A 20,912-nucleotide genomic window follows, 5' to 3' on the forward strand; every position below is an offset into this window, starting at 1 on the left:
ACTGAGATCCAAATCTACAGTGAGTAATATAAAGAAAAAATATAACTGCGCACAAACAGTGTAATATTAGTGACTTATAATGTATACAATATTGTGATATTAAATAATCTTATTGGTAACCATAAAAATGACCATAAAGGGTGCACCCAAAATGTATAATATGTATAAAAAAAACCTTTAGTTTTTAAACCTAATGTATTGAGAACGTCTGCTGCTCGTCACAGTTGATGGCTCGGCACCAAATAGATCACATGAAAAGAAAAAAGAGACAGCGCACAACCTCTCAGTGTATAAATGTGTAATTATAATGAAACAATTTGTGGTATAATATGCACGTACAGAAAAAATCAATTGGTTAAGCAGGACATGTTTTGGGTACGTGTTACCGCTCAGATATCCAAACGATCCACTCCGTGAGTAACGACTGTTCTTTGGGGATAGAAGAAGTTGACTAGTTCAACGAAACGCGTAGGAGTATTGATTTATTGGCACAAATTGCTGTAATCCCCTTATATTGCTTTAAGCTTATCCGGTTGGCTTGCGGTACTTTGCTGAGCCAGCGCGAGTCGGTCGTCTAGTGCGGCGGAACTCGGTGACGTCAGCGTATCGCCTGGTAGTGCTGTGGAGCTGTGGCTTGCATTGTGGGATTATACCCCAGAGCCAGCAGTTGGGGGATAGTTTGTTCCATTTGTCCGCCTTGTATCCTGATATCAACACCTGTGACCCCCAATACCGTGTGGAGGTGTGCCCGCGCCGAGTGCCTGCATTGGAGTCCTGCACAGCCTGTACGTGTATATTATACCACAAATTACTGTTTAATTATAATGACACATTTATACACTATGAGAGCTCGTGCGCTGTCTCTTCTTTCTTTTCATGTGATCACATCACAGTCAGTACCCTGGTTGCCCTGTGGTGCTGGACTACACCTGCACTTTTGAGTTATATTTTGGTGCCGAAAACCCAGGACTTAACAGAACAGATGAAAGCTGTTAGTTTATATACCGTTCAATAAATCCCCTTTTTGTTAAATTGGAGCCAGCTTTTAGTCTTTCCACACACGACCTAGGTCTGAGTTTATACTTGGTAGCCTGGCGGTTCTGCAGAGCTGCCCTGACAGCTGGACCACGCCCTCACACAAAGCCGACATTGGGGGGCCAAAATTCAGGACCTGGGTGAACAAATAGTATGAGAAGGCCTACAATTGCCAAACTGCAGTGCTTTTCCCATTTTACCCATTGTATTAAGTTTTGCACTGTTAGTGTTTGGGTCTGTTCTGGCACTTGCAAGGACTTTCTTGCCATGAGGACTGTGTCTGCAGAATTTCTCACCTTAGGAAATGTTTTTCCAGAGTTGAATGCCATCAACATTGTTGCACAGTAGTGCAGGGATGAGTTCCTGCCCCATTAGTAGGCTTTCCACAGAAATCCCGCTAATGGTGAGTGCTCCGGCTTTGGTCGAGGCAGGTATATAAAGGCAGGGCATTCTGGAAGATTTGGCCCACAGCCAAGATGTCTGTTCAAGGATGAGGGTGCAGCATTAAAATGGGGGCATTCCTTTGAAATGGTGGTCTACTACCACCTCCCTTTGGGATTACAGCGGTACAGTTCATATGCGGCTATTACCGCCACCCAGGACTATGGATCCTGAGCTGTTCCCAGATGCCCTTTCACCTCTGTCAGAGGTACCTGCTTTCCTCTCCAACACTCGAGAGTGGCACTGAGCTGGACACCCATCTTATCCTCTTGTCTACCCTTGGAAAAAAACCTTTACTGGTCAGTACCTCAAATACCCAAACTGTTGTGCCCCCGGGCAGCCACACCCAGTACTTGACTGACCATGAAAAGTAAGATAGAGTCAGCTATCCGACGTTCTGCATCCTACCCGGCCTGAATCTACAGTCAACAGACCAAGGGTCCTAAGGAACTGCTCTTCCTGCTGGACCGCACCTGCACTTTAGGACTACATTTGGTCAAATGTCCTTCTTTTAAATAACATGAATATGATGTTTCCGGCTACGGAGCTCTTGGTTTGTGGGGTCTGCCGGTCTTCTTTGTACGCTCTTGTTAAAGGAACAGACCTAGGACCACAATGAACCAATGGCAGTGACACGTTTAATAGGGTAAAATCTAGCTGACTTTATCCAAGAAAAGAAAAAATGACTGCTATAAGTATTTTAAACGAGCTATTTAAGTTAGTTTGTTAACAGGGCAAACTGAAACACGGAGGGTTTGATTTCTTGCTTTTCTATGAAGTCGCTGTCTGCTGAACAGGAACTTTCACAGTTACTTTACATACACCCTCTCACGTTTCCTTATCTTTACTTTCCCTCGCAGAAGGACACGCAGGCTACGGTTTGACAAGCACACCCGTTTTCTGTGACACAGCAGGGTGCTTTATTATAAAGGTTACCAAATCTATTATTGCACAGTATGGCTATTAAAAATAATATGGCACTAATATTTTATATTGTAGTTATAAATAAAATATACACATTATTCTAATTTAAATTGTATCATTCAGGTATTCAACATAAAGCAATGTGTCAACAATAAGTTCAAGCAACAAATTAAGTGTCATATGTGCTGTATAAAGTCTTCATGCATACGACACACATTTTATGAAGGTTTCTATTACTTTTTAGCACTGACAAAATGTTAACTATAATTTTAGTAAATAGGCCCCATAGTCTTGACATACCTATATTATATTACTGGGTTTTATGTATTTTCTAAATAGGACTTAAATTAAAAAATCATAAAAAAATTAAAAAAAACAGTATTCAAACTTAAAAAAATTAATTTGACTCCTTCTACAAGTATTTTTTTTTTTTTTTTTTACTTATGGGACCTTCAAAAGCAGCATTCAGAAGTATGAACAGTTTCCTCCACTCTTGCACGTTTATGTTAATGAAATGAACCCTCCCTGCCAGAAGAAAAGGTGAGGATGCTATGCGCATGGCAGCAGGTCCTGTTCCAAGTTGAGGGACATAATAAAAAAAGCTAAAAGAATCCCAGACAAATTTTCAGACTTGCCAGCCTACAGTACCTCTGTGTCATTGTGAGACTGGTGTCTAGATCTGGTTTTCAAAGTATCCATTGCCCATAGAGATACAGAGGATTAGAGCTGCACAGCAAGTTGTAGACCCAACTTATGATGACATGAAACCAGGTTGGTAATTCTGAATTATAGCACATGTTTGCAAACTAAAGTAACAAGAAAAAGGTTCCCATAGGTAATACAGGGCATTACCCAGATGTAACCCCTGAAAATGTGCTGCCATTTGTTCACATTGGTGGTAAGAAACAGTGACTTTAAACAGACAGTCCCACATAGAGAGTCAAAAACGTGTCAATGTAATTGGATTCTTTGGAAAGAATATATCGCCCATAAAGTAACTATTTAACATATGAATTAATATGTTTGGCATAAATTCAAACATATCAGCTACTTAATGTGTATGTTTAACTATGGGTTCAAAATGACTATACAAACAATGGACAAAACAAAAACACCAATTCACATCTAGTTTTGAGGAATAACAAACAATATTATTACAAAAAAAACATTAATAAAGACCCCTTAAGTTTTAGTTTACGATGGACAAGTTCATCTTAATTTTTTTTTTTTAAATAGTTTACTTTTGTCATAGGAGGGACTGAACTTATAACTAGGGGTGTCTTCCTCGTTCTGTTCTGTTATTGATAAATGCAGGTAAGCAGGTGATTTGAGAAGTCTGAGCTGACATAATTGAATCACTGTCATGCGAATAATGGTTAAGCTTTGTCCCACAACATCTTAGTCAAGAGAATTACCTGTCTCCAAGGTAAAATCAAACCCCATGTAAACACAGCATTATTTATTTTTCTATAATAGGTGGATTACTTTCTTGGTTGTTGATTCCTCATTAATGTGTAATATTGATTTTCCACGCTTGTCCCCTTTTTAGAATTAAACCCTAAGTGATGTAATTACTTTTCTCTTTGTCTACTTAATCACCACTTTTAATCCCTGCGTGATACTTAATTTGTGGTTTTATTTTATGTTTTTGAGTGTTGTGCATTGTTTTTTTCTAAAATGTTGGAATATTAGTTTGACCCTATTTGTCACTGTCAACAAATGATAATATAAATTGCAACCGCCACGTTCAGTACAATAAGTATTTTTTGGGGGCCAGTCATGCTACAAACCGCTCATATGAAATAAATGCTTTGAAATGCTGTATTTTGTTTTCTGCTTCACATATTTTAATATTTATTGCAATCATAGTTCAACTGGGATCTTAAAATAATGACATACAGCAAACATTAGTACTGGTGTCAGTAATACTTACCATGGTATCAGTGTACTCATTCAGTTTATCCTTTGGAATTAGCTTGTTGTGTTGTAGAAAGAGATCTTGCAGGAAGTTCTGTTTTTGCAAAACAATGACAATTATAAATTATTTCTTTTGCTTTCAGATTAAGTCACAAATGTTTTCAACAACTGTCCTTGTTGGCACAAACACGAAGTGTAGTAACATTCTACTGTTGTGTGTGTGTGTCATTTAGGGCCATATTTACTAAGCGGTGCTGTGCCATAATACAACTTTGGCCCATTCACTTGAGTAGGCTGGAAGGTGTCTTCTGGGGCTGCAAAGTGTATTATGGCTCAGTGTTGTCTAGTAAATGGGTCTTCATTTCACCAATTAGTACTGTAATTAACAGATGTAACTACATGGAGCCCAGTCTACATGATGTCATAAGAATGACCAGACACTATTTCATTGTTCAGTGTCTGTCTGCTAATACATTGGAAAATCCTTAAATCAGCCCTGGTTGAGGCTTTCTGAGGACTCAATTGAGAAGGAATTACAAAGAGAGGAACATACTGTAAGTACTGTATGTATCAAATATTCCGTGGTGCACAAACTAGTACATCATTGTTGAAGAAAATACATCAGGTCGCAAAATAAAGACCACTGCTTTTAATAGGATTTTTTATTAATTAATCTGGTGCTGGTGTACAGTATGCAGCAAGGAATGTTGCATATGTGTACATCACCATAACTTTGTCACCTATTAAATGTAGGGATCTGAAAGTGTACCCTAAAACGGAAACTAGCTCTCGTTTCCAATGCTCTGAGACAGAAGTATCTTGCATAACAGTACCATTATTAAATGTAAATTTAAAACCACATCTCTATTTTTTGGGATTGACTTTAGACTGGGACAAGTCACGTTATATAGTTGTCATATACATACATATTTCTTTAAGCTACTTCATATGCATTGGAAAAGTTGAAAGCTGTAATAAAGCTATGGGGAGCAGTTTATTTATATAATGCCGTTCTTCTCATAATATAAAATGTTAAAGTTAAAGTTTTTAGCAGAACTACTAGTAGATAAATGTACTGTCGAAAATAGTGTATTTATTGTCCTTACCTAAGTAGGGTTGCCAGGTGGCTAGTATTTAACCGTACTGTCCTGTATTTGGACACCCTGTCCAGTAAAAAATGAGAGGTAATACTGGACATGTATGTGTCCGGTATTACCTCTCTGGACATAGTGACCTGACCAGCTTGGGGGAGCCAGGAGAAAGCAGGGCTGTTGTTCGCAGGCTGGACAACCTCCTGCATCCTGATTGGCTGCTGCTGGGTAATGCAGCCAATCAGGAGGAGGTGGCAGGAGCCCTGGGGGTGGGGCCAAGGGCAGTGGAAACATCATGGAGCGGAGGTGTGTGTCTGTGTGTCTGTGTGTGTGTGTGTGTGTCTAGCGTGTCGCACCTTTCACTATTGTGTCCAGTATTTTTGGAGAAGCGTCCTGGCAACCAAAATCAAATCTACATGGCTTAAATTTTTTTTTTTAAAATAGGCCTTCCATAATATTAGGTTTGTTTGGGGGGAAATATAGAAAATAGATAGATTATTAGTGTTCCAGGCTTCTTTGTTTTGCTCTCTGATTTTAACTAGAAGAAAAATAAATAATTTAAATACACAAGCTTAATTCTTATTCTTGGACTGAGAAGAAACTGCAGACATTTTTGAAAGTAGCAAAAAAAAAAACCCTACACATTTGCAAGCGGAGTACTGCAGCATGCAATCGGAAGGAAAGAATCACTGCAGGCATTAAAATGGCAAAAAAATTAAGAAAAGTCATTTTAAAGGGACAACTCCCTCATATAGCCCTAGGCACTTGTTAACCCCGTCACTGCCAGATAAGCCTCGAATGTTTTTATTTTGGCAGCGGATGGGTTACATTCAGAGTTATACAGAAACAGTTCTAGCAGCAGAGACACGTGGGTAAGAACATCTCGTCTGCCAATCCCAGGTGATCCATTAAGCTCAGTAACCTGTATCCAACAATGTCATTTCTTGAAGAATAGAAAAAAGTTTACGGCCTTGAAGAAATACCACCTAATGGAAATGCTTTTGTTCTTTTGTTAACGTGCCCACACCCTTTCAGTCGAGTATATATGGAAACTCCATACAGAATATACTAGCATATAGAAGCTCTACAAACCATTGACAATAACAGCATTTTGAGTGAGAATTAGCCTTGGCATTATTATACCAAATCTGGCCTCTAAAGATTTTTAATGCAATTTATCTTAGTTTGCTAAAGGCCCTGCACAATCTAAATGCTAAGTGGGTTATGATGGGTCCTTTGTGCAAAACGCTTTCTTCCCTAATAAAAATATATATTTTTGTAATCTTTAGGGATCTCCTACTATTATTTTTTTTCTGTACTCAAAATGCAAACAAACTGTCATTAATATGGTAACAAAATTAAATATTACAAGTAACATGCAGTTTTTTGTTCTTCCACAATGAAATAAACATGGGGGCCTATGCAGTAGGCGTTCTTAAGCCACTTATCAAGCACTTATCGCCCCAAATGCCTACTGCTATTCAGTAAGCGGTGATAAGTGGGTGACAAAAGACTGAATCGCCCCCAAAAAATTGCTCATAAAAAAAAATCACCGAGGTAGCGGTGATAAGCCACTTATCGCCACTTTTCGGCATGTTTCTAAACTCGCGCAATTCTAGTAACAGTGATTAGGCATCAACGCCTATTGCCGCTATAGAATAGTGATTTTATCACAAAATCCTCACGCCAGAAAATGTTGGCTTAAAGGTGTTGGAAACCTGCAGAGAAGCGGCGAGATGGTACTTAGAAAAAAATACATTTTTCCTGTATAGGATTGATGACGGGAATCTCAGGAGCTGATATCCATTAATATTAGCACCAGAGACCCCTGGCATGAATCCTGTGCAATAAAAATGCATTTACAGTAAACTTCATTACCATAGTGGATTGCCTCAGGGACCCCCTACCTCCCGAGATATAGGCCCCGTTATGTGGTGCCGGTATCTCCTATGCATTTAAATGTCTGCGTCACGTGACCGTGGGAATAAAATGCATAGGAGACACCGGCACCCTATAACGGGGTCTGTATCTCGGAAGTAGGGAGTCCCCGAGGCTGAAACCAACGCGGTACAGCTCAGGAGACCCTCTGCTCATCTAAACTATTAACAAAATTAAAATTTATACACATACATTTCGGGCAATATTTGCACAGGGAGAGACGGCTCTCTCGGAGCAGCTCTCTCTGCAGCAGATACAACTCGCTGGGTAAGGCCTTTTCAGACGGTCGTTCATCAGATCACCGGCTTATCACCCGTTTTGTTAATTTTGCTATGACAGGTAATCAAGGCTTTCTGACTACTGTGATAGCAACGCTCATAAAAACGGTGATATAAATGGCCCGGCAATTTTTTTAATGAACCTTTAGTGCATAGGCCCTATGATATTTTACAATAGATTGAAAGACTGATTTTCGGATTAGCATGGTACAAACTTACCCTCAGTTCCACTGCAGATATAAATCCACTGCTATCCTCATCATATTTCCGCCAAATCTGAAACATATAAGTTGGTGCCAATAATCCATATACTATATATTGAACGAGTTTAATGCACTTTGCCAATGAGAATCGCTCAAAACCTGGTTCAGCATTAAAGACCATATTTGCTAAGCAGTGCTTTTCCATAGACAAGACGCGCCTGAATGGGTTGCATGGGGTTGTATGTAATACCATTGTTTAGTAAATAGGGGCCTTTATGACTACATCTACTGTAAATTCAAACACGTTGTGATATACTACAATACAAAGGAGGGTTTTCTGCTCTCAAGTAACTGTGTAATCCAGAGAAGAGAAGCGAACTGGCGCACAGCCAAAAGAGTGGGTCACCAATGCGTGGTTGAAGTATAATTCTTTATTGATCCATAAAAAACAAGGCAGGGATTGGCTGCCGCTCTCCATAAATTGGAATAAAATTTTTTACTGGTAGAGAATGATAGGGTGCATAAGGGATATATAGTCGAGTTAAGAGGGGTGGTGGGTCACAGAGGTGGCCTAAAAGATTCCTATTTGCACTCGCTAGACCAGTTAATTAGGCTGGGAAAAATTCAATCCTTGGAGATAGCTCCATAGCCATACATGTACAATTATAAAATCACATTTATTAAACATATATACAAAAGACCTAATGTCTAAAATTCCACTATGTGGTTTCTGGAAACACAGAGAGAACACCGGGGTAGTGCAGTATTTGCTATGAGAGTAATTCAATTTTTGGGAGACTGTTGTTTAGTATACTGTCGTATTGGTTCTGCTGGTGTTCCCATCATAATCCCATATTAGTATCATAAAGGTATATAACCTGTGTAGTGGGTTGGGATCACAGCGTGGGAGGATTATTAGGTAGTTATGGCTTATAACCGTGTAAGGTGGGGCTATGTATTTCAGGGTAAAGTCCCTATATGTCAAGTGATATCTAGACAGAATAGTTTAGGGACCCCTATATACTGTCCCTCTACCTTCCTTGAGTAAGGTGCCTGGAGCGCCTGATGTATGTGCCCCACTAGGCAAAACCGATAGCAGTCTGGGCGTCACTACATATGGCGTGGCTCCGTTATTAGTTAAGAAGCCAAACAGTCAGTTATACCACTTAAGGTGCTGTTATTGGTGCTGTCTAAATGCATGCACCAGTGTGTCTGTAGCGCGCTCCCTTTAGCTGTTCATACGACCTGTCAGCCTGGCAAAACTCTCAGCTTCCCGCTTTGTGTTCCTCCGCGACTCCAGATGACGTCACCGCAAGTGCGTCATCACGTACCAACGCACGTTTCACGCTCGTAGGCGCTTCGTCAGGGTAATGGGAGTGACGTCACTAGTCTCCTCCCTACTCTAAATACTGGTTGGTTGGGGGCGTGTAGCATCTCCCAACCAATCCCAGGGTTGTGTGGATAGGAGGACAGCTGTAACTAATCCCCGTTAAGGGGTATGTGTAATGTGCGTCCGGCTATCAGTGATTCATGTTACCTTGGTAACGTATCCGAATCAGTGTATGAGGTGTTGTATACTCATAAGGGGCAGAAATGATTGTACATAATCAGCACAGGATGTACAGCGCGTGTGATATGGCAAAGTCATATGAGGGATATATAAATACTGCGAATTAGTCTGTCATTGATATCAATTTGATTGAATGTATAAGGTGTGGGTTAGTCCAAGATGTTATTGATCATCGTCTAGGATGATTACCAGCAATGGGTACCTCAGATAGTATTTCTGTATCTTACATCCAGGTATATGTGTGTGAGGTGTAGGAGTGTTAGCTTCTACTAAGGTCCGCCTCTAAAGTCAATACGAACTTAGAGGAGTTTAGGACTCTATTTAACTACCCATTGTCCTGTTCTCTCATTGTTAGTATCTTGAGAGTGGATGTAAGAACCCCATCCCTATATGGTCAAAGAGTATGTTGGATCCGTGGTCTCTACAGATTGTCCCCATCATTTTGGGGGTAGGGGTTGGTATACGGTGTTGTTGATCATCATCTAGGTTGATCCTCAGCAATGTGTTTAGGTACTTCAGTTAGTGGTTGTGATTTAGTACCTTACATCTAGGTATGTATGTGTGAGGTATAGGAGTGTACGTTGGTACTAAGGTCCGCCTCTAAAGTCAATACGAACTTCAGGAGTTTAGGACTCTATTTAACTACCCATTGTCTTGTTCTCTCATTGTTGATGTCTTGAGAGTGGATGCAGGGACCCCATCTCTGTGTAGTGAAAGTATGTTGGGTCAGTGATTAACAACTGATTATCCCCCTCATCTTGGCTCCCTTGTCTGATATCATTGATCTTTACTTGACCTGACACTATGTGTCATCTATCACAGCGGCCCCATTATCATATCTTCATGTTTAACTATTACAGTGGCAGTCGTGGTATGATCCCTACAGGAATGCCGAATAGATATAGCCCTCGTTTAGGCCTCCTGGGGTCAGAGTCTGCAGTGTGAATATCCACTGACACTCACGCTGCATAAGACGTCTGTCCCAGTTGCCCTTTCGCTGGCCCCAAGGTATATGCTCAATCCCACAGAAGGTGAGGAATTTGGGATCCCCATTGTGTTCGTTTAGAACATGGCGGGCGACGGGGGTGTCTTTCTTATTTCTGATGGACCCTAGATGTTCCAGGATCCTCACTTTAAGGGCCCTATGGGTCTTTCCTACATAGCGTGCCCCACACCTGCACGTGATGAGGTATACAACCCCTTCTGTCAGACAGTTGATGTGGCTCTTTATGGTATAGTCACTACTTACAGGTTTGCAGATGTTTCTAGTTACTTGCATAAAGGGACAGGCCTTGCACCGGCCACATGGGTATGACCCCATGGGTATCCTGTCTCCTAACCATGTCCTAGGTTTAGTGTCCTTGTAGTGACTATGTACTAGTCTGTCCTTTAAGTTACGTGCTCTCCTACATGTCATTGTTGGAGTGTCTTTGAGGACCTGTTTTAAGTCAACATCATTCGTTAGGATATGCCAGTATTTGCTAAATATCTTTCGCAGATCCTGCCACTGGTTATTATATGTCCCGATGTACCGTATGGTTTTGCCAGTCTGTGTTTGTGGATGTTGTCTGTCTACCAGTAGCTGAGCTCGTGGTGTGTTGATAGCCCGTTTTTTGGCCTTGCGTATGTTGTTTTTTGAATAGCCTCGGTTGATAAATCTAGCAGTCATATCATCAGCTTGTTTATTGAATTCCTCTACAGTTGAACAGTTCCTTCTTAATCTAAGGAACTGTCCCGTAGGGATGTTGTGGATGATATGTTTCGGGTGATAGGGACTTTACCCTGAAATACATAGCCCCACCTTACACGGTTATAAGCCATAACTACCTAATAATCCGCCCACGCTGTGATCCCAACCCACTACACAGGTTATATACCTTTATGATACTAATATGGGATTATGATGGGAACACCAGCAGAACCAATACGACAGTATACTAAACAACAGTCTCCCAAAAATTGAATTACTCTCATAGCAAATACTGCACTACCCCGGTGCTCTCTCTGTGTTTCCAGAAACCACATAGTGGAATTTTAGACATTAGGTCTTTTGTATATATGTTTAATAAATGTGATTTTATAATTGTACATGTATGGCTATGGAGCTATCTCCAAGGATTGAATTTTTCCCAGCCTAATTAACTGGTCTAGCGAGTGCAAATAGGAATCTTTTAGGCCACCTCTGTGACCCACCACCCCTCTTAACTTGATCCATAAAAGCAAGCGGAGGTAGGTACCCTCCTACGCGTTTCATGTACAGTAGTACACTTGATCAAGGAGTCTAATCCAGTCTGATACGTATGTGGAATGCATGAGTGCAAAACAAGGCAGACATAATTCTAACTACAGTAGATTTTGGCGTGAACAGGCGCCCTATAAATGTTAATGTATTTTTTGAGTAATCACACCTTGATAAAGTCCTACGAGATGAAATGCGTTGGTGCGTTTCTTTCACTCTCTTTTCCATTGTGAGCTGATTTAATAAAGCCTTTTTATTTCATCTTGGAGTTGCCCTCAACTTATCTTTTTCCTGCTGGAATTTTTTTGCTGTGCTCCTACGTTCTGTACTACTTGTAACTACAGTATAAGCAAGTTTCAGAAACCCTCGGAAATTGTCCGTATGCCCAGTCATAACTGAGGACTGTACTTTGATTTGATTTTCCCTGAAGTAGTAATGGCAAAAAAAAAAGTAGAGCATTAAATTGGTCAATACTGATTATGATTTACTTCTCCAGTGTAAATTCACCAGTATATTTACTTTGCTCACATCATGTTTTAAAACCATTCATACTGTAGCATTACAGTAAATGCATTCAGCCATGTAACTGCTTCCCTGAATATCCAATATCATGGAAACTTCCATACTTTAGTGAATGACCCACAAACTTCAAAACATACCATAGCATGTACCAGTGAACATGAAATAAATATTGCTTTGCAAGAGCATATGTGACTGAGGAATAAAAGCTGCAAACAGATAGTTGGTGTATTAATCAGATAGGGCTCTAAAGCCCTTTTGACAAATACTGTACTCCTAATCAGAGCACCACCAATATTTACAGAGTACAGTACTTACTTTTGTCTCAAAAAGGAAAACTGCTTTCTTATTGCACTCTATAGGATTAGTGGGCAACAGGCGGCCCACTAGGGCTTCACTAGCAGCCCCCAAACACTGCCCACCCCTGCAGCCTGCTGTCCCTCTCCCCAGTGCAGTGGGAGTAAGGATAATGCTGCAGCAGATCATAGTTTTCCCCCTGCTCAATTAGCTGCTTAATGACAGGATAAATACTGCACTGCCTCACTCCCCTCCTGTGCTAATCACTAATTCTCAATGTAAAAACAGGAGCAAGGCAGTATTCATGTGCACACCAGCATTAAAACAGCTGACCAAAGGGTGAGGGGAGAAGCTCTTTCACACGGTTGTCTGTGCAGAGAAGCATAGGTGGTCCTTGAAGTATATTATCTTGCCCACCAATTCTCTATTGTATTGTCTTAAGGCCATTACACAAACGGAACAAGTGCTTTAATGTCTGTAATATAAAGAAACACGTTTATCGTGTGATTGCACATTTCCTGCGATTATTACGCTGGGTCTTTAAATCTTTTCATGGTGTCATGATGTGGCTGGGCAGACAACAAAGCAGAAGCCGGGTAACTAAAAAAAACAACCTGCGGGCATGATTTGCACCTGTTCCACACATACCCGCATGAACTCCACACTGTTATCCAATGGAGTTTCCCTTCGGAAAAGCAACAGAAAGTTCTCATCTTCTGGCAGGATCATGTTTGCAAGCTAGAAAATGACAAAAAGTAATGCAGACAATATAAAAACTGTCTTAAATTAAATGTATTCAATAAAAAAACTGGATATGAGCCACTTACTTTGTTAAAACCATGGTCAAAATAAATAAAGTTACATTTTTAATGACCGCATCATTAGTTGCAGAGATTGACAGCTCTGTACATCATACAAATAACCCTATCAAGTTTTTCTGTAAACCTTATATGGAAGACAGTTTGTGAATGCGTGAAGTCATGTATGAGTCATACATGACACTCTAAACAAAGTTTGTCATTCTACTCGCTGTGCAAAAATCTGAATTTTAATCTGAATGACACGACACGTTTGTCATTTTTCATATTGTGCAGAATTTGATAACTATACGTGGACAGACTTGAGATGAAAGGCAGAGGATTACATAGCTATAAAAAAGGCGGTGTATAAACGGCTTGTGATGTAATTGAGTGCAATTGATGGCAGAAAATAATGATATAGTGTGTCGATATGATTATGATACAAGATAATGATTATAGCCTCCATGTGGAATGGCTCTAGATGGAATATATATTGAATCGCTTCCGTGTTTGGTGGGCGTGCATTGCAATGCTCATGAATCCAGTGCCTATCCCTTTAGTACAGGGATGTTTAAAAGGTTTGAGCCCTGATGACAAGCATCAGAAATGAATGTCAATATGAAAGCAAATGATAGAAAAGTAAACGTTACAATTCTGCATGCACCTCGTGAAATAGTACTGAGATATTTCAACATTTCCAAATATTATATACTTTTTGCATTCTGTTTACTTCAACTCCAAGTTGAAGGTCTATAGAGAGTTGGGATTGTTATTCTATGTCTGAAGTGGATGTTACTTACAGGAGATGGGGATGTCCACCCCAAGAGAATCTAACCTACTGTATTAAGTACATTCACATATAGTGCAGCTGCTTTAAATGGTCTAGTGAATAAGGAACACACATGCTGCCTCTGTCTTGTCAGATTCATGACTAAATATGTTCTGCATTAGTCACTTTTGGACAGATCCATGATGTAGCTCCGTAGGGATCTCTATAGTATGTCACTAAACTACGTTCCAGAATAAACAAAGGTTGTCTATTCCTGTACTTTTTGTACAAGCGACTGTTTTGAGAGATCTTACAAGATCTTTTTATTTTACTACATTTATTTGAGAAGAAATAAGGAATGTCTAAATGTAGTCAAATCTTTTACAAGTTTCCTTCTTGAATAACGGTGTATTCCTATGTTATAATCCGACTAGATACAGTATGCGCATACTGTTTGCAAAAGTTTGCGAACTCTGAAAGATTAGACAAGAAAGCTCATTAAGAAAGGGTGAGAATTCACAATTTCTGCCAAATGTAAAACAAAAAGGATGACATTTCACACCCCATGTACAGTATACAAACTTTGCAAAGAAATGAGTGAGACGAAACCTGAACAGTTCGCACATTTCTAGATCTGACAGTGCTGTGTCATGTATTGAGCTGTCATAGAGTTGGTGTTGTTTGGTTGTAGATTAACTGGATTTAAGAAACGTTACCTTGCCAAAATGAACATGCCATGCTGGCAAAAAGAAATAAAAGTGATCATATTCTGATCTGACCTGTTCACTCCTACTTCCCTTTTTAGGAATAGATTTATGGTCAAAGGTGCATAAAAGCCACATACCGTAGCTCTGAGCTCTGGTTATGTCTGGTGTAACTATGCTATGGACCTTGCACTGATTCTGCTTTTTGTCCTGCGGAACCTTGCAAAGGTTTTGAAATAAACTTGTTCACAAATGTGTCTTTCACACATTCCCTATTGCAAAATGCAACTCAATACAAAAATAACTTTTCACAAGCTTTTGATAGCTAACCTCCATTCATAAAGTCAAAACTGACATAATACTTGCTTCCATTCTACATTACTAAGTTAACAATAATTGATAGTTGAATCTATAGTAATTATTGAAGTAAAACTTCTTTAGCGGTGTGAATGTAGTTGATTGGAGACGGAAGTCAGTGGTGACGAAAGTGACATCACTCCTGGCAGAAGAGGCCGTCAGTGTTGCCAGCTTCCACCAGGAGGAGTCAGCGCTGGACGAACACACACACTCACCTACCTCTCTCCCCCTGAGATCCGGGCGCTGTGTCCCCACAGCTCTGCCGAGGAGGGAGGGGGGCTGCACCGGTCCGGTAACGGGGAGGGGGAGGGAGGTTGAGCGTGGCACATCCCCACGTCCCCAAAGCACCACCAGAGGGGGTGGGGAAGAAAGAGCGCTGAGCGCGCCATTGCTCAGATGGAGGGAGGGGGGAGAGCGCTGAGCGTGCCGGGTCCCCGTAGGTCAGAGGAGAGGGAGGGGAGAGAGCGCTGAATGCTCCATTTCCCCATAGCTCTGACGGAGGAAGGGGGGAGAGCGCTGAGCAGGGTGTCCACGGAGGGGGGAGGGAGCGCTTGGAGAGCCTGCAGGACATGCTGGGCACACTCTCCACCCCAGCACCACACTGACGCACACACACACACACTGACTGATGCGCACACACACGCACACTTACTGACGCGCACACACACTGACTGAGGCGCACACACACACACACTGACTGACACGCGCACACACTGACTGATGCACACACACACACTGACTGGCACGCACACACACACACACTGACTGGCACACACACACTGACTGGCGCATGCACATACACACACTGACTGGCGTACACACACGCACACACACACTGACTGGCACACACACACACACACGCACACTGACTGGCACGCACACACTCCCACACTGACTGATGCACGCAAGCACACACACACTGACTGATGCGCTCACACACACTGACTGATGCGTGTGCACACACTGACTTACGTGTGTGCACAAACTGACTTACGTGTGTGCACACACTGACTTACGTGTGTGCACACACACTGACTGACGCACACCCAAAGTGATGTACACACATACACGAGGAATTCATAGTTACATTAAATATAGAAGTGCAAATAGCTAAAACATGCGTTCTAAGTCAAACTTTGCGTTTTGGCACTGAAATTTTTTAATTAAAAACACCACCATCACAAATACAATTTCTGTGACAAAACAGTGACAAAAGCCAAAGAAGTTTCACTTAAAATACGCGTGCTCGGCACACACACTTTTAAAAAAATGTATTCCTAATTCTTAGTGCAGTGCAGTTAGGAACAATTTATAAATACCTCTTGTATTTGTAGACGGCCGTCAGAAGTGACATCATAAGCAGACATGAACCGATCCTTCACTCTGTGAACCTTCTCTGTAGTTATAGCGTTCTATAAAATAGGCACAAAAAAAGTTCAATGAGTGAAGAACATACTACATTTGCAGCTCCTTGATACCTGTATTTTCACGACATGTTCATGTTCATTACTATGAATCCTGTTGGCAGCAACTTCCTTCTACTCGCTCAAACAAGAAAGTTTCATCCACCCATCTAAATGAATTATATATATAAAATACATTCCAATAATTTATATTATTATGTGGAAAACATTGACTACAAATGAAAACACATTTCATATATTGTTAGAGTAATGTAATCACATTTTTGTGTTGTCTATAAAACTATCAGTAAAGATTACTCCAAAACAAACAACGTGTTTATGAGTTACTGCTTCGATAATGCTTACCCTTGTAAAAGTGTTATAATGTTATGGCTACTCATTAAAGTGAACTGCAGAGGGCATATTCAGCATGTATGTCCAACCCCACATGCATGTCCAACCCTTACAGACAGACAGTTAGGAGTACACTCTCACTGATTTGTATTATTTTTTAGTAACCTTTATTCATTTATTAATTTTAGGACCTTTAACTATTTTCTCAGCAATCCCAGTCGGTCAATTAAAAAGCTATTACTATGTTATCTCCTGCCTGCTGATAGCACTGAAATGCTTTCATCAAAGGGTATGGCACCATCATTAGCAATATTACCTATTCTAAATACTTACGTGTTCAATTATCCCTGTTATATTATATCTTTCAAGAAGGTTATACATCTGAAAGTCTCCTATACATATTCTCAACTGCAGATCCTCACAGATAAGGAAATGAAAGGTTTAACATTTTAACTCAACACCATGGCAATTTAATCAGTGTTTGTAGCAAAAACCCATTGCACTGAAAGACAATTTACTGCATTGACTTTGTGTGTGCCCTTTGGACGTAGCTACTACGTCATTTTATCTGACACCCCAGGGGGCCCCATGATGTACGTCATAAAAATGCTGCTCGTTATTCATGGGGAGATCGTGTCGCGAGCTGTCACTTGGTGGGACGGAAGGAAGACTCCTTCCCTCACTCTATCAGTGATGGAGCGATTACATGACCGATTTGGTCCACGTAATCCGGAGTGCTGGTGGGGCAGTGGCACGCAAAGGTTTAAAATCAATAAAAGAACACTAATGTGTAAATATTATTATTACTATGGTGATCTGATTCTAAAGTATGAGCACACTAGACATAAAGGTTGGGATTTTTAAAATAGGGTTTCCTGTTTTCATTTCCTAAAAGTTGTACTTATCTAGTGGAGGGACCCACATGTTGGTATCGATTACGAGTGGAAAACATGCTAGTTGCTTATTGCAGTTTCCCAACCGTAAAACAGGTGGAAAAACTTGCGAAAATGAAATAAAGAAAAAAAAAAACATTGCTCAACGGTGCAATTATTGGAAGGTGACAGAAAAACACCAGTTTGTACACAACTTAATGGCTACCTTAATTAAATATAAATGTGCGTCCAGAAAAATATGTAGCCACTTTTCCATCTTTGGAAATGAAGCCCACATTCCTTTTCTCCCGGGCCTCTGAATAAAGGCGTGCATGTCAATCAAGTGTTTCTTCTACACTTATGCAACTACCCTGTCCTTAACTGACAGAGAGGCAATAAAGTTAAGGAGAGGAGAGGGGGAGAGGGGGAGGGTGGTAGGGGGGGGGGGGAGAGGAGAGGGATGTTGTTTGCCTGTGCAAACTCTTGCTGAACACTTGGTAGCATTGTCACAAAAGGGAGTAGGCAGATGAAATCAAACCTCTCCCAAATGGTAGTTAAAAAAAAATACATACTATACAGGCATCTGATTTTGGTAAGCAAAAAAAGGCACCAGTCCTCCTGATTTAACCCCTCGCTGTTTCTAGTTCCTATTTGTTTCTAATTATGGGATGCCAAATGCACCCATCTTGCAGCCCCGGAGACTTTGATTAAGGACTCGCGGTGAGTAATAAAAAGGGAAAAATAATTACAGGACAAACGTACAATCTGAAAAAAAAATAACAACAAAAAAACCACATTATTTGCAATTACTCAATACGTAATTCCTCTTCAGGATCCGCATTAAATGATATAGAACATAACAGTGATTTCCTGCAAATTATTTCTCTGCGAGATACATTTCTGAAAGATGATTTGATTTGACGTCCATCCAGTAGTTCATATCAGCAAGCCCAATATTGCATTTGAAATCTGATATCTCAGAAGTTAATAATACTCCTGCATGTCACATTGGTGCAATCAGTATATTCCAGCAACATAGAAAATTGATGAAGAAAAGAATCATGAGCAGTTCTCTAAAACCAACCAGTGGTTCCAGCAATATCTCATGAGTAGTTCTCCGCTTGTAAATTCATGTCATTTGAAACATACTGTATACATATATATATATATATATCATAGAAAATGAACAAAAAGCACTCCGTAATAATAGTCACTGGTGTGGGTGCAGATCCTATAATGAAGAATAAGCAACACGATACCGTTTGGAAACGAAATCAGCAGGCAGCACTCCAGAATTGAACAAACAAGTGTATTGAAAAAATAAACACAAAACCAATATATATATATATATATATATATATATATATATATATATATATATATATATATATATATATATATATATATATATATATATATATATATATATGTACATATATAATGAAGGAGAAAATAAACCTCATACGTATAAAATAAACATAACACAAAATAATTAAGTGTTAAAATTAAAATAGTTTTGTGATCAATGATATTATAAAATCAAAATGTATGAAGTGTACCAATAGCATCAATCAATTCAAAATGTTAGTTCAAATCAATAATAAAATATATATATATTCAGGCATAATTAATACAAAATAAAATAATATATATATAATATTCACCATAGAGCTGATTAAGATAAGGGAAGTGGAAGAGAGAGAGCGGTCTATGACCAAACCGCCATGGGCGCTCCACCACCACATATGTCACTGCCGTGGCAACTCACCGGCTGGACACCTGGCCAAAGGGCACCTGACTGCGCACGCTTTTCACCATGCACGCTCTGACGCCATCTTTAAATGGCAATATCCCACTGCGCGTGCTCCCACACCACTACAAGCTCTGTCCGACAAGCTCCGCATGCTCCCTCGCCACCCGCTCGGACAAGCTGTTTAAATGTCCCGTGCGGGACTGCTACATGTCCTAAACTATCCTCTCTGACATGCCATCTTTAAATGTCCTTCACGGGACATTTAAACATGGCTTATGTTTAAATGTCCCGGAGCAAGCGGTCTACAATGAACATAGAGCAAGCGGTCTACAACATGCAGCGGTCCCACGTTGGACATTTAAACATGGCTTGTCGGCAGGGGAGTGGGACGTTGCCATTTAAACATGGCGTCAAAGCACGGGCGACGAGGTGCCCTGCTCACAAACGTCTCATTCCGGAGGGATGGGGCTCAGGCATGCAAGCACTTGTGGAACACACAGTCACATGAGAAAATCACACCCGTCCCGATTCTCATCTCATCTTTATACTAACTTGAGAAAAGTATTTAGCAATACAGTACATATAGGTTTCAGATTTGGGTTAAAAAAAGGCATTAATCACCCCCTTAAACATGTCACAATATTATCTTACTTTGGGCTTATGAGGGAATGCCCCTTTAATACTTCATTACAGTTACAATTCTGAGGCAGGGGTGCGACTAAAACACACAACACAATAACAATTCCATATGTTGCATCACAGACTGCAATGCAATAACTTTATTAATCTTTTCTTATTTCTAAATTCCCCATAAAAATAGGGATTTTGTATTGACATATTTTGCTAACAATGTAATGCCTGCCGCCAGGCAAACCTTAAATAGGTATATACAGTACTACACTATGATGATATTTCTATACACTCCAAAGCATTCAATCAGGTTGTTTTCATGCTTACAAATATTGACGTCAATGGGTTTTTTCGTTATAACTCTTAGGAGTGTATAGAATTTCCCCCTATATCTTAGTGAGGTGCATACTACAGATATATGCTTTTTATAAGCTACTGTTTTTTTCCACAGCTCATAAAGAAAATTGTAAGGTATTTAAAAAAAATGTTTGTTCTATTCAAATTATCACAGCTTTGAAAATGCCTCTTCTTTTAAGAAAGAGTAAAGTAAAAGACAAAAAATTTACATTTATTGGACCAATACAAATTTGCAGTACACAAACATATAGGGTCTTATTCAATAAGTGTGTGTAATAAGCAGAAAATTGCCATTCAAGTATTATAGAATAAAGCCCTTAGGATGGATTCACCAAGCTCCAATAAGGAGTATCAGAGCTTCATCCGGCGTTAACTACCATTTACGTCTATGGCAGTTAATGTTGAATTGAACTCCGATACTCCTTGTTGGAGCGGAGTAAATCCCGACATTAGAATTTAAG

General features: G+C 40.1%; 1 protein-coding gene across 4 annotated transcripts in view; it reads right to left on the reverse strand.

The window, feature by feature from the left end:
- The window catches only part of SCGN (secretagogin, EF-hand calcium binding protein), a 48,845-nt gene that overhangs the window by 16,472 nt on the left and 11,461 nt on the right, over window positions 1-20,912 (reverse strand). For all 4 annotated transcript variants that reach the window (XR_012799527.1, XM_075589050.1, XM_075589052.1 and 1 more), the window contains exons 3-6: window positions 16,402-16,494; window positions 13,101-13,190; window positions 7,844-7,900; window positions 4,334-4,411 (exon numbers count right to left, since the gene is read on the reverse strand). Coding sequence is in view for 3 of the 4 variants with exons in the window: in XM_075589050.1 (XP_075445165.1) it covers window positions 4,334-4,411; window positions 7,844-7,900; window positions 13,101-13,190; window positions 16,402-16,494 (318 nt within the window). In the remaining variant the exon portion in view is untranslated. The remainder of the gene's footprint in view (window positions 1-4,333; window positions 4,412-7,843; window positions 7,901-13,100; window positions 13,191-16,401; window positions 16,495-20,912) is intronic.

Source organism: Ascaphus truei, chromosome 2 (genome assembly GCF_040206685.1).
Source record: "Ascaphus truei isolate aAscTru1 chromosome 2, aAscTru1.hap1, whole genome shotgun sequence".
NCBI lineage: Eukaryota > Metazoa > Chordata > Amphibia > Anura > Ascaphidae > Ascaphus > Ascaphus truei.